This window comes from Myotis nattereri (assembly GCF_964212035.1).
Source record: "Myotis nattereri genome assembly, chromosome: 3".
In the NCBI taxonomy this organism is placed as follows: Eukaryota; Metazoa; Chordata; class Mammalia; order Chiroptera; family Vespertilionidae; genus Myotis; species Myotis nattereri.
In genome coordinates, this window is record NC_138077.1 from 114,168,284 (window position 1) to 114,185,001 (window position 16,718).

Here is a 16,718-nt window from a genome sequence, read left to right on the forward strand (position 1 = left end):
TGCTCTAGGCAATATCTGACCTTTCCATCCACGGATTGCCTCACCAGCTGTGTTTAACTTGCCAATTCCAAGTGGGTGTTGTTCGATTCAGTTGTTTTTCTATCTACTCTGTGCGAAGGAGCAGGGCTCATTGCATCCACGTATTTGCGCCACTTTGTCTCCACTGGACAGAGTGGGCGCCCGTGGTTGGGGAAGCTGGAGTCCTGGTGTTCGTGGGTTCGCAGCTGGTCCCGAGGCATTGTGGTTGTAGGGTCCTTGGAGGTATCCGAGGTCTCCCTGGTTGAAGGTGAGGCTAGGCTTCCGTTCACAGCCACTCTCCCCTTCAAAATGGCGTGGCCTCAGCAGCAAAGCCAACCACTCCAGGATAGATTTCAGCAGCAGCAGAGGCTGCCCGGCCAGCGGAGCCTAGTCCAGCAGTCCCCAACAGTCCCTTGGAATATAGCTGTCCCTCACTCACAAATAGACACTCTGCGCTCATCCACGCACTCTCCTTTCGTTCTCTTACACAGTATCTTGTAGCCTGCCATCCTGTTGGCAGCCATCTTAGATTTCCTTTTAAAATTCTTCCTATCCATTTACTTATTTTCATCTTACTGCTACTTTCTGAACTTAGGCCATCATAATCTATGACCTAGATTAATAGTCTTACCTTTTCCCTTGGCCAACATTCTATTAAACATTATGGCTGTTTAATTTTTTGTTTCCCTACTAGAGTTTCTCTTTTATTATATGCCAAGAATTTGGCACATAGTAACAAATAATCGTTTGTTCAACCTAAGAGTGAAGGGAAGAAAAAAGGACAGAATGGCTTTCGTTGGAGAGATTACAAATAAGTTGATATCTTCAGAGGTTTTGTTATGTAGAAGGCGTTGGTAAGAGAGAGGTTAAATATGAAGAAAAGTTTGTTTATCATAGAAATAGAATTCCACAGGGCACAGTAACAAGGCTATAGAAAATGTACATAAAGCAGAGTTTCCTAACTTGTTTGCCATGTAGCATGCTGATGTGCCACAAATGGATTACAGGAGAAACCAGACAGTAGCTGGGATGCTTCTGTTCAAATCTAGGTTCCACTGACTCTAAAATTCATGATCTTTCTAGTAAATCTGATTGCCCTAAATGTGAAATGATTTTGCCAACTGTTGCCATTAGTTTTATTAAGCTTTTATTTTAAATGTTTTTATGAGGAAACCTAAAGATATACATTACAATTTTATAATTATTTTTATATAATATTCTTAGAGATCATGTTAATATTAATTATTGTATTATTTTCCATATGAACAGTTGTAAATATACTTTTTTCCACCCTGTATATACATTTAATAATATCAAACAAGAAGCACAAGTAATAATACAAGAATAAACTCTTTTACATACTCACAACTATAAACCTACTTTTGCCTAAGCCTGTATAATAAAAGTTTAATTCAGTACTTTTGAGCTTGTTCCCAGGATGAATTTTCTGTTTACCAGTGATAAGAAAGGAATTACTTGCCCTGGCTGGTATTTCTCAGTTGATTGGGTGTCCTCTTGGGTACTGAAAGGTTGCTGGTTCGATTCCCGGTCAGGGCAAATGCCTGGGTTGTGGGCTTGATCCCTGGTGAAGGGCGTGCAGGAGACAGCCAATCAATGTTACCCTCTAACATCGATGTTTTTCTCTTCTCCCTTCCTCTCTCCCTAAAAATTAATAAACTACCCTTTAAAAAAAGAAAGGGATTAGTTTATAATAACTATTTGTAATTGTCAGTTTTATACTATTACAATGTTGTTGACATAAGGAACATTGAAACCTGTGAAGAATTTTTGTGAGTTCGTTTGTTTTATTATATCTATTGTTGAAAGTATGATAGATGGCCCCCTTTTTCCCCCCATTGACTCCTTCTAGCCCACCCCTGTCCCTTGCCCCAGGCCTTCATCACACTATTGTCTGTGTCCATGGGTTTTGCATATCCTATCTAATAATAGACAAACATGGTAATTGAACATACCTTTGCTATGCCTCCCATTGGCTAATCAGCGAGATATACAAATTAACCCAACCAAAATGGCAGCCACGCAGCTGAAGCAAGCAGGAGGCTTGCTTGCTCCAGTGATGGAGGAAGCCAAGGTTCCCCACCTGCCGTGGCCCGGCTCTGAGCTCGGAAAGCAACAAAGTTTCAATTATAGAAGCTAAATAAACCTCAAATACCTGCTTTCAGCAGGCCATGACCACGGAGCAGGAGTGAGCAGGAGCGAGCAGGAGACCAGCTCTTAGCTCCAGTGACGGCAACAAAGTTTCAATTATAGAAACTAAACAAACCCCAGATACCTGCTTTCAGCAGGCTGTGACCGCAGAGCTCGAGCGAGCAGGGGCCGGCTATTAGGTCCAGTGACGGCAACAAAATTTCAATTATAGAAGCTAAACAGAGAAAACCAAGATGGCGGCATAGGTAAACACCAGAAATTGCTGCCTCCCACAAAAAATTCAAAAATACAACTAAAAGACAAAACGGACATCATCTAGAACCACAGGAAGGCTGGCTGAGTGGAAATTCTACAACTAGAAGGAATGAGAAAAGCACACTGAGACTCCGAGGAGGTGCGGAAGAACAGAGGTACGGAGGCATACGCGGCAAGGGGTGGCAACAGAGGACGCGGCTGTCTTTTTGAATCGGGAGGGACTCACAAGCCCCCAACTGCTCTGAACTCCAGTTCCGGGTGAGTCTCTGGGGACCCAGACTCATACAGGGAGAAACTGGACTGTCTGGCAGCGGGCAGAACTCGGACCTCGAGGGCGGCTTTCTCTCAAAGGTGCTTGCAGTGACTACCCGGACACTGAGATGCGTGGCCCCTTAGGTCATGGCTGAGGATCAGCCATAGCTGCTTGCTCCGCCCTGTTCATTCCCTGAGACTCCACCCCACCCAAGCTGCAGCAGAGGCTTTTGCATATGAATGCCCTGGCACTTTGCAATCTGAAAATTACCTAACAAACTTCAGCTGGGCCAGACAGACCCAGAACTTCCAAGAAAAGGCCCAAGGCCCCACAGGAGCTTGCATTACTTCACAGCTGGGCCTCATTTGGGCACCTCCAACCCCAAACAAGGAAGGGGAATCTGCAGATCTCTTCGTATATCTTGCTGGGTAGCCTCAGACAGAGGCTAAATTAGCACCTCCTTAGATCCAGGAGCCAGTGTACCCAGTGGTCAGAGTGGGACCATCCAATTACAACTCCTCCAAATCATAAGGGACACACTCAGAGGGGAGACTCAGTGAGCACCAAAGCCCCACTGAAGCAAGTCTTGCCTCATAAGGGTGTCTTCAGCACAGAAGTTCTCCCACTGTAGACACAGCTGATTCTCGCAGCCAATTGGCCTGCAGGTCAATTCCTCCCAGTGATACCTACAACAATCAAGGCTTAACTACAACAACACTGTGCAGAAAGCCCACAAAGGGTGCACCAAGAGTGTCCACCTCAGGTAATCGGGGAGGCTGAGCCACTGGGACCTATAGGACACCTAGCACACAAAGCTACTCTACCAACACAGGGAAGCATAAAAAATGCGGAGACAAAGAAACAGGTCACAAATGACAGAAATGGAGGAAAGCAAACTACTGGATATAGAGTTCAAAACCACACTTTTAAGGTTTTTCAAGAACTTTCTAGAAACCGCCATTAATTTAGTAAGTTCCTCAAAAAGTGGTGAGACCGCCGATAAATGTAGTGAGATCCTCAAGAAATCTAGTGAGACCCTCGAGATTATGAAAAAGGACCAACTAGAAATTAAGCATACACTGACTGAAATAAAGGATATTATGCAGAGTTCCAACAGCAGACTAGAGGATTGCAAGAATCAAGTCAACGATTTGAAATACGAAGAAGCAAAAAACACCCAACCAGAAAAGCAAAATGGAAAAATAATCCAAAGAAGATAGTGTAAGGAGCCTCTGGGACAGCTTCAAGCGTACCAACGTCCGAATTATAGGGGTGCCAGAAGAAGAGTGAAAGCAAGATATTGAAAACCTATTTGAAGAAATCATGACAGAAAACTTCCCCTACCTGGTGAAAGAAATAGACTTACAAGTCCAGGAAGTGCAGAGAACCCCAAACAAAAGGAATCCAAAGAGGACCACACCAAGACACATCATAATTAAAATGCCAAGAGCAAAGGACAAAGAGAGACTCTTAAAAGCAGCAAGAGAAAGAAAGGCAGTTACCTACAAGGGAGTACCCATACGACGGTCAGCTGATTTCTCAACAGAAACTTTGCAGGCCAGAAGGAAGTGGCAAGAAATATTCAAAGTGATGAATGCCAAGAACCTACAACCAAGATTACTTTATCCAGCGAAGCTATCATTCAGAATTGAAGGTCAGATAAAGAGCTTCACAGATAAGGAAAAGCTAAAGGAGTTCATCACCACCAAACCAGTATTATATGAAATGCTGAAAGGTATTCTTTAAGAAGAGGAAGACGGAAAAAAAAAGTAAAGATACAAATTATGAATAACAAATATACATCTATCAACAAGCAAATCTAAAAATCAAGTGAATAAATAATCTGATGAACAGAATGAACTGGTGTTTATAATAGAATCAGGGGCATAGAAAAGGAGTGAACTGACTATTCTTGGGTGGGGAAGGGGTGTGGGGGATGCGGAAATAGATTGGACAAAAATCGTCCACCTATGGATGAGGACAGTGGGGGGAGGGTTGAGGGGGGAGGGTCGGGTGGGAACCGGGTGGAGGGGAGCTATTGGGGGGAAAAAGAGGAACAACTGTAATAATCTGAACAATAAAGATTTAATTTAAAAGAAAAAAAAGAAGAAGCTAAGCAAATCCCAGATACCTGCTTTCAGCAGGCCATGGCCTCAGAGCTGGAGCGAGCAGGTGTCCAGCTCTCAGCTCCAGTGACGGCAACAAAGTTTCAATTATAGAAGGTAAATAAATTCCAGAATAAAAAAAAGAAAAGAAAAAAAGGAGAGGCTGGGGGCTTCAGTTGCCGGCCAGCCTGAAAACGGCCCTCAGTCCCTCACCCAGAATGCCCAGGCACCCCAGTTGGGGACCTCCACCCTAAAGGGGGTGTGGCCAGTCTGTAAACAGCCATCAGCCCCTCATCCAGGCTGGCCAGGCACCCCAGTGGGGACCCCCACCCTGATCCGGGACACCCTTCAGGGCTAACCAGACGGCCCCCACCCGTGCACCAGGCCTCTATCCTATATAGTAAAAGGGCAATATGCAAACTGACCCTAACAGCAGAAAGACTGGTAATGACTGGTCACTATGATACACACTGACCACCAGGGAGCAGACGCTCAATGCAGGAGCTGCCCTCTGGTGTTCAGTGCGCTCCCACTTGGGGCAACTCTGCTCAGCCACAAGCCAGGCTGATGGCTACCAGTACACCGGTGGTGGTGGGAGCCTCTTTTGCCTCCTCAGCAGTGCTACGGATATCCGACTGCATTTTTGGTCTGCTCCCCGCTGGCAAGTGGACATCTCCCATGGGCTGCCGGGCTGCCAGAGGGATGTCTGATTGCCATCTTAGACCCAGTTCCCGGGGAGCAGGCCTAAGCCAGCAGGTGGTCATCCCCTGAGGGGTCCCAGCCTGCCAGAGGGCACAGGCTGGGCTGACGGCCCTCCCCCCCCCCCCCACCGAGTGCACAAATTTTGGTGCACTGGACCTCTAGTATGCATATAATTTCTTTGATTAATCTCTTCCCCTTCACCTTCATCTTCCCTCTGCGATTCATAAGTCTGTTCCATGCTTCTATGTCTCTGGATCTATTTTGTACATCAGTTTATTTTGTTCTCTAGATTCCACATATGAGTGAGATCATGTGATACATGTCTTTCTCTGGCTGGCTTATTTTGCTTAGCATAATACTCTCCAGGTCCCTGTCTCAAAGGGTGAGAGGTCCTTCCTTTTTACTGCTGCATAGTATTCCACGGTATAATTGAACCACAGCTTTTTTTATCCTTTCATCTACTGAAGGGTATTTGAGCTATTTCCAGATCTTAGTTGTTGTAAATTGTGCTGCTATGAACATAGAGATGCATATATTCTTTCTGATTAGTGTTTTGTGTTTCATAGGATATATTCCTAGACGGGGGATCACTGGGTCAAATGGCATTTTCATATTTAACTCTTTGAGGATGCTCCATACTGTTTTTTATAATGGCTGCACCAGTCTGCATTCCCACCTGCAGTGTACTAGGGTTCCCTTTTCTCCACATTCTCACCAGCAGTTGTACTTGTCATTTGTTGATTTGTTGGTGGTAGCCATTTTGACAGGTATGAGGTGAAAATACCTCATTGTTGTTTTAATTTGCATCTCTCTGATGATTAGTGACTTGTGAGTTTATTTGAGTCAAACTGTTCACAATTACTGGGAAGCAAAATCTCAAAGATTGCGATAATGCTCTTATTGAGATAGTGCTCAGGATAATGGCAGTTTTGCACCTTATTTAAATTCTGTGCGGATGAAAAGGGGCTACATGCTAAGTAACCTGACAAGGTCAGAGAAGGCCTGCATGGAGTCCTTATAAAGTTGGAAACCTAAAGTAACCACAAAGGATGATCTAAAATTTAAGCTTTTTAACTAAAAGCAGTTTATGGTAAGTAGTCATATCCCAGGCTGGCATCTTCCTTGACAAAGGTCAATCTTTACCCTAACTGAGCCTATCTATTGTCTTTTTACATATATTATAACATATCATTGGAATGTCAAAGTAATTTTTTCTTTTTCTGGATCCCTCAAAGCACAAGCACAGCTTTCTGGGGACTGCAAATCCCTTCATTGTTACTGAGTTAATTGTTGGCTGTTAACTATCCTGTATCCACCAATATAAAAGACGTATGTGTCTGTCATTTTGCTTTTTATCCAATCCAAGAGATTTCCCTGCTTCGCTTTCTCCCATCTATCACCATTGGATTTCATGTAACCCACATATGTCTTCTCTTTTGATTGTAATGTATGAAATGAGGTGCAAAACTGCCATTCTCTGGAGCAGGGGTCCTCAAACTACGACCCGAGGGCCACATGTGGCCTGCCAAAAACATTTATCCAGCCTGCCGGGTGGTTTTGCCGCCGCTGCCTGTCCTGCTTAGCAGCCGACTCGTCTCGGTCCCGCATTGCGCATGTGTGGAATGTCTGAGGGACAGTGAACTGGCCCCCTTTTTAAAAAGTTTGAGGACCTCTGCTCTGGAGCATTATCTCAATCTCTTGAGATTTTGTTCCTAGTAATTGTCGACAATTTGCTTCAAATAAACTCATAAAAAATTCTTCACAGGTTTGAATGTTTCTTACGTTGACAGTGTTCTACTTCTATAGTTCTTATCAAAAAAAAAATTAAATTCTTTAAAAACTAACAATCCTGAGACTGAAAACTTATATTGTTTTGAACCTAAAAATTGATGAATTAGTATTTTAGTTATAAAAGCATCTAATAACAGTTTACTTTATATAAATATCTTTTCTTTTTCCCAGAAAGTTTAAGATATTTTTCCCCTTATCATTTAAGGTCAGCAAAGGAGGCAGAAGACAAAATAAAAAAGGCAATAGAAAAAGGAGAGACTCTTCCTACAGAGGCCAGGTTTGACTCCAACTGTATTACACCAGGTAATTCCCTAAGAGATTGAAAGTGTAAATTTTAATTTTTGAAATGTAATTTTTCTTTTCTAGCCTTTATGTATTTTGTCTTTAGGATTCCATTTGTTTTATTTTTTTAATTGTGTCTCCTCATGAGATAGTTTGGTCACCTCGGTCATAGTGCTCTTTTGAAAGCCCACTCTAGGGATTAGTAGATGTTGATAAGAGCAAGTGTAGACTGAACTCTTCCAAATGCACAGAATTTCAGATCTAAAAGGAACTTAAAAGATTCGTCTTACTGCTGCCATTTATTTGTATGAAAAAGTGAGGTTGTGGCTCATCCAGGTTCATGTAGCCAGCTTGTTGTTTTCCAAATAAGAAACCTATTCTTCTAGTTCAGAGTGTTTACTACTTTACTTCTGATAGGCATTTAAGACTTCTATGACTTTAGGATAAATGAATTTATCAGTATTACAAGTATAATTCTACATGCAACAACATACTCTGTACTTCCCAGAGCTTTGTCTGATGGTATAATCCTTTGCTTTGAAAAAAAAATCTTAAATCTTACTTTCTCATGAATTATTTACTAACACTGATAATTTTCTTTTTCATTAAGTGCCCTAATCACACATTGCTTGATTTCATAACCAGTTTTATCCTGATTGTGGTTTAAGTTTAAGACTGTATTGCTTTGGCTATTGATCATCTGGACTTTTCATAAAACATAATCATGTAGACATAGTTTCCAGATTAACAATAATTTTCCAGGTTAACAGTGGCAATAATAGTTGCCTTTGTTGTTACTATTAGCAATCTAAGTGAAGTTGCATTACTTATGACAAAAACTTCAGAATCCAGTGAGGAACTAGAAGATTAAGGTTTGTTAGACAGTTGAAACTGCCCTTGTGTGAAAGTATTTGCAGCAGAATCCTGAGGCAGTGGTGACATTCTTTGACTTTCCCTGTGGGACATTAACTTCATTTAAGGATAATCAGTGAAATTAGAAACTGGTGATATTTGACAGGGAAAGGTATGGCATTACTTGCTTTACTAAATAAGAAAGAAGCTTTTGTCTGTCTTTGGAGATCTTAGCTATTCCTTGGACATCAAGATCCATTTTCATGTTGTCACTGGGAATGTACTGTTTTTATGTCTCTCTTAGGTTAAACTTTTTAAAACTTTTTATTTATAGGGACTGAATTCATGGCCAGGTTACATGAACACCTGAAGTATTTTGTAAATATGAAAATTTCTACAGACAAGTCATGGCAAGGAGTTACCATCTATTTCTCAGGCCATGAGGTTATTATCTTTTTTTATTTATTTAAAGAGTTTTAAAATTTTAATTTCTAATGCATATCATATTACCAAAATTTTGAAAACATTATATTTAGACTCCTGGAGAAGGAGAACATAAAATCATGGAATTTATCAGATCCGAGAAAGCAAAGCCAGATCATGATCCAAACACCAGACACTGTCTTTATGGTTTAGATGCTGACTTGGTAAGTATAATATTTGTTGTTATAACCTTATGCCATTGTAGTTAAATATCTGTGATATTTAGTCTTTATGTAAGAAGCTTTCGGGCTGTGGAAACAAATATTGGAGACAAAATAGTGATTGCTACTTCTGCCATTATAAAAACAATTGAAACATGAGTTCTTTTGCCATATATGATCAGCAGGTCTCTTTGTAGTTAGTCTTCACACCTGACTAACCCTAATGCTATGAATGACCTGCTGAGGTCAGGGTAGGAGGCGCTTTTTACCCACATGTTAATACATAACTTTTAATACCACGTGATTTGATAACTCTATAACCCAACTAACTTGACTAGACTTCTTTTAAGTTTTTGTTGTGAAAATTTTCAAACATAGACAAAAGTAGAGAAGATAGTATAATGATCCTGCTCATGTCCTTTATTTACCTTAAATAATTTTCAACTCCTATCCGTACCCATCTGTCTCCCTTTTCCTTCTCTGGATTCTTGAAGCATATCCCAGACCTTGAATCATCTAATTTATAGCTATTTCTCTAGAGAGGTTTATTTTAAAAAGCAACGCCATAATCTCACATAAAACAAAAATCAGCAATCACTGTTTAATATGTAAATAACCACTTAGTATTCTCATTTCCCTGATTGCTTCATAAATGTTTTATTTTGTTGTGTTTTTTTTTTAATCAGTACTGAAATAAAGAAAACAATATACATTGAATTTGGCTGATATATCTCACTAAACTATTTAATGTGCTTTGGGAATTAGAATACTAAGTAACAAAATTTAATGAAAATGCACTTTTCCAATATTTTTCTGAGTTTTCACATACTAGAAGTATTCTGGCTTCCAGAACAGTCCTGTTTTCTGCTATTGAAAAAGCTGCTGCCTTTAATTTCTTACCCATTCTCTCCTGGTTTGGGGGATTTTTTTGGGGGGGGGGTGGGCAGAATGAGTGTCTAAGGTTGTGTGAGTATAAACATTTTTTTTCTTAGAATAGTGCATTCACTTTACCCCATTCATAACCTATAAATGGACCATATTTGATATTTCTATATTTAATGTGCTAACAAGTTGTTTTATTTTCCTTAAATAATCATGTTCTCTATATAGAAATATTTTTTATTTAATTGCTTTTGTGAAACTGATATTATAAAAAGCGAGAGAATGAAAACATTTCTTAATCATTTTTCAACAGATTATGCTTGGATTAACAAGCCATGAGGCACATTTTTCTCTTTTAAGAGAAGAGGTTCGGTTTGGTGGCAAAAAGACACAAAGGTAAATCACACTGCATATATGTTGGAAGAAAAAAACAAATTAAATAAAGAATACAGATATCTGATCTGTAAATATTTTTTCCCATTCTGTGGATTGCCTTTTCACTCAGTTGATAGTCATAATAATCACAAAATTTTTAATTGTGATGAAATCCAACCTATTGTTTTTGTTTCCTGTACTTTTAGTGTAATGTCCATGAAATCATTGACAAATAAATGTCCTAAAGCTTTTCCCCATTTTATTCTAAGAGTTTTATAGCTTTAGCTCTTACATTTAGGTCTTTGATACATGTTGAATTAACTTTTATATATAGTACTAGTGGCCCAGTGCACAAAATTCGTGCATGGGGGAGAGGGGGTTCCTTCAGCCCAGCCGGCACCCTCTCCAATTGGACATCCCTCTCACAATCTGGGACTGCTGGCTTCTAACTGCTCAACTGCCTGCCTGCCTGATCACCCCTAACTGCTTTTGCCTGCCTGCCTGATCACCCCTAACCCCTCTGCCTGCCTGCCGGATTGCCCCTAACCTCTCTGCCTGCCTGCCTGATCACCCCTAACCTCTCTGCCTGCCTGCCTGCCTGCCTGATCGTCTCTGCCCTCCCTTGCCGGCCTGATCTTGCCCCCAACTGCCCTCCCCTGCCAGCCTGGTTACCCCAAACTGCCCTCGCCTGCCGGCCTGATCTCACCCCCAACTGCCCTCCCCTGCCGGCCTGATGGCCCCTAACTGCCTCTGCCTCGGCCCCCACCACCATGGCTTTGTCTGGAAGGAAGTCAGACGTCTGGAAGATGGCTGGTCGACCCGGTCTAATTAGCATATTACCCTTTTATTAGTGTAGATAGATTATATAAGATAGGATTGCTTAAATGGGGGAAAAAGCCTTTTTCAGCAGGAGGAAATGCTCTTGGCAGACAAAAAACACATAATCCCTATATCTGGACTGATAGCCAGCCGTATGCACTATACTGCCAAACTGGTCATTAAAAAATTGAACCACTTTCTTATACCTTACACCAAACAGCTGTTGCCCTTAAAATCCCTCCTCAGCCCCCACCTTAGGTTCTGCCATTCCTAGTTTTCCCGGATTAGATTCTGATTGGTTGGTTTCTATGCCAGTCAGCATCAAAAGCTCCACCTCCTCGGTAGCCACTGGCTCCTTGCACTTTACCCAGATTTGGTTCTGATTGGTCGGTTCCTTTGCCAGTCAGTGTCTCCGGGCCTGATCAAAGAGGCGGGGCTGATCAGCCCCCATGGAGACCCGGAGAGAAAGAGGCTCCGCTGCTGGTGAAACCTGGAGAGAAAGAGAGGCAACGGCTGATCAACAACTGCCATGGAGGCTGCGGATCATACCCTGTCTCTCTCTCTGCAGGCCTCTCTCTGGGCCTGATCTGCAGCCCCCTCGGCAGTCAGTGCTGGATGACTGTGCCGCACTGGCTGCAGTCAGTGCTGGGTCGCCACAGCAACCCAGTACTGACTTCCGGTGTTCAGTGAGTCTTAGTTTGTTGTGGACGTTATGGACCCTGGCTCTTTATATCTATAGATAAGGTAAGGGTCCAAACCTCATTCTTTTTCATGTGGATATCCAGATTTTTCACTACCACTTGTTGAAAAGTTTGTCTTTTCCCCACTGAATGGTCTTGGCACTCTGGTTGAAAATCACTTGACCATACAGTGGGGCCTTGACTTATGAGTGTCCCGACTAACGAGTTTTTTGAGATACCAGCTGTCTCTCGGCTGATTTTTTGCATTGAGTTGACGGAGTAATTTGAGTTAACAAGCTCCTTAACGAGCTCCTTAATGAGCTTGGTCTCGGAATGAATTAAACTAGTAAGTCAAGGCCCCACTGTATATGCAGGGGTTTATTTCTCGACTCTGCACTCTATTCCATTAGTCTGTATGTCTGTCTTTATGCCAGTACCCTACAGTATTTTGATCACTGTAGCTTAAAAGTAAGTTTTTAAGTCAGGAAGGGTATGAGGCCTCCAATCTTGTTCTTATTTTTCAGGTTTATTTTGTTTTTTGCGGGGTGGGGTTATCTCCTGAGATACAATTTTTAGGATGGATTTTTTTAGTTTTGTTAAAAAATCCTTGAAATTTTATTAGCAACAGCATTGAATCTGTTGATCTTTTTGGTAGTATTTACGTACATCTTGATATTAAGTCTTCCAATGCATTAGCATGTGGTGTCTAATTTTTTCCATCTACGTTTTGTAGTTCAGTGTACAACTGTTTTACCTTCTTTTTTTTTTTATCTCTTTTATGTAAAAAAGCAAACACAAAATATAACCACCATGCTGTACATTTCATCATGTACTTATTTAACCGATAACTGGAATTGATATCTTTTGACCACCTGCACTCATTTTCCCCTCCTCACCCCTACCTCTGAGTACCATAAATCTGTTCTCTGTGGCTCTGAATTTGTTTTATGCCTCTCTTTTTTCCTTTTGTCTCAGTGGTCAAGTTTATTACTAAGGGCTTTAGTTTTTTGGGTGTAATTGCTTCTTAATTTCCTTTTTGGTTTCTTTGTTGCTGGTGTGTAAAAGCATAACTGACTTTTGTATATTGATCTGCAGCTGTGCTGAATTTTTGGTTTTTTGCACTAGTAGCTTTTCCTGTGGATTCTGTGGGATTTTTTTTATATAGAATTATGCCATCTGTAAATAGAGATACATTTTATTTCTTTTTTTCTAATTCAGATGCCTTTTATTTGTTTTCTCCCCTACGTGCCTTGGCTAGGACTCCCAGAATAATGTTGTAGGACTACTAGAATAATGAATAACTATAGTGAAAATGAGCATCTTGTCTTGTTCGTGATCTTAGAAAGAAAGCTTTCAGACCATTAAGTGTGAAGTTAGCTGTGGTTTTTTGGGGTTTTTTTTATAAATTCCATTTATGATGTTAAGGCGGTTTCCTTCTATTCATACTTTGCTAACTATTTTTATCATGAAACTGTGTTGAATTTTGACAAATTTATTTCTGCTAAATGATTATGTGGTGGCTTTTCCTTTATTACTGTAGTATTAAGTAAATGGGGGAAAAAGCCTTTTTCAGCAGGAGGAAATGCTCTTGGCAGACAAAAAACACATAATCCCTATATCTGGACTGATAGCCAGCCATATGCACTATACTGCCAAACTGGTCATTAAAAAATTGAACCATACCATTAAGTAAAAGTATTACATAAACTTTTTTCTTATATTGAACCATCTTTGCATTCCTGTGATAAATCCCTTGCTGTTGGTGTATAATCTTTTTAATATGCTGTTGTTAACTTGTATTCTTACTTGAAGTTAATCTTAGAGTGTAGGCTAACACCAGGAATATAGACCTCTATACCAAGCCAGGAAAAGATGAGAAAAAGTAAGGCTGCCTCAGCATTGAAGCCTTGGACTCTACTGCAGTAGATATAAAAGTATATACTCACTTATCTGTCTGCTGTCTGCTGGTGAACAGCTTTCAATGGGACAGACACCATGGTTCCTTATATCTATTATGTATTATTTAGGCTTTCTTAATTCTGAGTCCTTTCATAGAAAACATAATGTAAACCAATTATTTTGAACTTTATGCTATATGTATTATAATTACAATTATATATTTATCTTTATCCTGCAACTTTCGTATAAATTGCATGCCCTAAGTGTAAGAATTAATTGTCTTCTCATAAGTTTTAAGTCTTGCTACATTTTTAAACTTGAACCTTAAAAATATAATTAACTATATATATATGTATTATATATGTATTATATATATGTATTATATATATATATATATGTATTATATATATATGTAATACATATATATATATACACACACACACACACACACACACACATAAATAACTCTGTGTTGATCATCTGACTAATTACAGGGTATGCGCACCAGAAGAAACCACATTTCACCTCCTACACTTGTCTTTGATGAGAGAGTATATTGATTATGAGTTTTCAGTATTAAAAGTAAGTATTAATATAGTTATGGACCCAAGATATGTATGCAGAAATTTTCATAGGGCTTGACATTTTTCTCCATTTTACTATAGGATAATATCCCATTTAAATATGATATTGAAAAGATAATAGATGATTGGATTTTGATGGGATTTCTTGTTGGCAATGATTTTATCCCCCATCTACCTCATTTACATATTAATCATGATGCACTGCCTCTTCTTTATGGAACATATATTACCATCCTACCAGAACTTGGGGGTAAGCAAAATTTAATATTCATTTGCGGCTGCTTTAACTTAGCACTCCACTAATTCTAAAAATGTGACTCAGTTTATTAGATTATAGCATGCATAACTAAAGTAGGAAAAAAGGGGCTTCTTTTGATCCAAGGCTCCAAGCTTTGAGGTTATAGTTTTCAGTAGTTCATAAGCAAAGAAAATGACCAGAATTATGCAGCCTCATTTATTGATAACTAATCTCTGCCTTTAAATTGTTTAAGAAACTCAGTAGAAGTTGTTGGTTTCACTTAGTTTCTTTAACATTTAAACATAGGAATTCTGTTTTCTAAATGGGTAAGTCATCAGAGTAATATGAGGGAAAGATTTTTCAATTAAAATAGGAAATTCACAAACAGTAGTGATGCTGAATAAAGCAACAGAGTAGCAGGAAATCAGTCCTTTTCTTCTCAAGGTAACATCAAATGAACAATTTGGATATATTCTAGAACATACGTAATTAACTGTTACTGTGTATTGGACATGTGGGAGGATTATAATTATATGAACCTAGAATTTTTTATATTTTCCTTCAGTTGTTACTTATTGTATATTATAGTAACAGCAAGTTAAAGAATCCAACATTGAGTGTTTTTCTTTGATTAGTAGAATATCAACATTCAACGTTTTATAAAAAGAATTTTATAGAATTGTTTAGAAAAAATGTCAGCTTTTAGTGCTAATTTAGATTTTGTTTCTTTTAGGTTATATTAATGAAAACGGGTATCTCAACTTACCTCGATTTGAGAAATACCTTGTGAAATTATCAGATGTAAGTAACCAGAACTTTTTGTTTTCTTGTCCCAAGGTAGCTATAAATGGTCAGTAAGCAATTACATAATACCAGAAGAAAATTTTTTTGTAATTATAATCTTGTTGGTCATTCTGTATAAATAATTTTATCTAAATTATTTTTATTTTTCATTTTCAGATAGTAGATGAGATCCCCATGTGCATAAAAAAGTAACATTCTCGGGATATCTATGCCCAGAAGTAATCCATGTTAAAAGTTTGGTTTGTATTCCAGAAAATTCTTAAATGATTTTTAAATTAATTTAAATATTCCTATACAGTTTGATCGGGAGCACTTCAGTGAAGTTTTTGTGGACCTAAAGTGGTTTGAAAGCAAAGTTGGTAACAAGTACCTCAATGAAGCAGCAGGTGTTGCAGCAGAAGAAGCCAGGAACTACAAGGAAAAGAAAAAATCAAAGGTGTTCATTTTTTAGGTGTCCTTTAATTTTTTTTAGCTGTAAAGTTAAAACTGATATTCCTTGTTTCTCTACTTCTTTCTTATGGTTTTGGGGTTGCTTCATTTCATTTTCATTTCTTTTCTATGGACATTTAAAAAAATTGTTGTAGTTTTCTCTTTCCCTATTAGATCCTATCATTTAAGTCTTATCTTTAAAAATCAATTTCTTATTTTTACCCTTGAAGAAGAACATTGTGTTTCCTTTGCTCTTCTATTCTTTTAAAAGTGTAGAAAATATTTCTAAATATAAGAACTGAGAAAATTAGTTTAAAGGAGAATATAGCATCTAATGTTATGAGGCATTAACTAGATGAGTGATTTATCTGTGGAAATAATTTATGTATAAAATGAGGTATTTATTATGATTAGCACAATATCTCCTAAATATTAGGTGCTCAGTAATTGAATAACATTATTAGTTAGTATATGTTAGTACCCTGTAAAACATGCTATATAATAAAACCCTAATATGCAAATCAAATGAATAGCAGAATGACCTGTCTCTGATGCGCACTGACCACCAGGAGGCAGATGCTCAATGCAGGAGCTGCCCCCTGGTGGTCAGTGTGCTCCCACAGTGGGAGCGCTGCTCAGCCAGAACCCAGGCTTACTGCTGGCGAGCGCAGTGGCGATGGTAGGAGCCTCTCCCACCTCCGCGGCAGCACTAAGGAGCAGCGAGCCGAGTGGTAAGGAGCAGCAAGCAGGCGGACTCTAAGGAGTGAGGGGTCCTGGACTGTGAGAGGGCGCAGGCTGGGCTGAGGGCTCCCCCTCTCCAGTGCCGCCGCCGCCCCCCCCCCCCCCCCCAGTGCACAAATCTCGTGCACTGGGCCTCTAGTATTTTTTATAATTAATTAACCAATATTGTTACATTATTCTTTTGATGTTGTTATCC

General features: G+C 39.5%; 1 protein-coding gene across 2 annotated transcripts in view; it reads left to right on the forward strand.

Moving 5' to 3' along the window:
• Positions 1 to 16,718, forward strand: part of XRN1 (5'-3' exoribonuclease 1) — a 196,022-nt gene that overhangs the window by 43,450 nt on the left and 135,854 nt on the right. For both annotated transcript variants that reach the window (XM_081086155.1, XM_081086156.1), the window contains exons 3-10: positions 7,499 to 7,596; positions 8,762 to 8,871; positions 8,964 to 9,074; positions 10,267 to 10,349; positions 14,221 to 14,308; positions 14,392 to 14,560; positions 15,282 to 15,349; positions 15,651 to 15,788. In XM_081086155.1, coding sequence (XP_080942281.1) covers positions 7,499 to 7,596; positions 8,762 to 8,871; positions 8,964 to 9,074; positions 10,267 to 10,349; positions 14,221 to 14,308; positions 14,392 to 14,560; positions 15,282 to 15,349; positions 15,651 to 15,788 — 865 coding nt within the window. The remainder of the gene's footprint in view (positions 1 to 7,498; positions 7,597 to 8,761; positions 8,872 to 8,963; positions 9,075 to 10,266; positions 10,350 to 14,220; positions 14,309 to 14,391; positions 14,561 to 15,281; positions 15,350 to 15,650; positions 15,789 to 16,718) is intronic.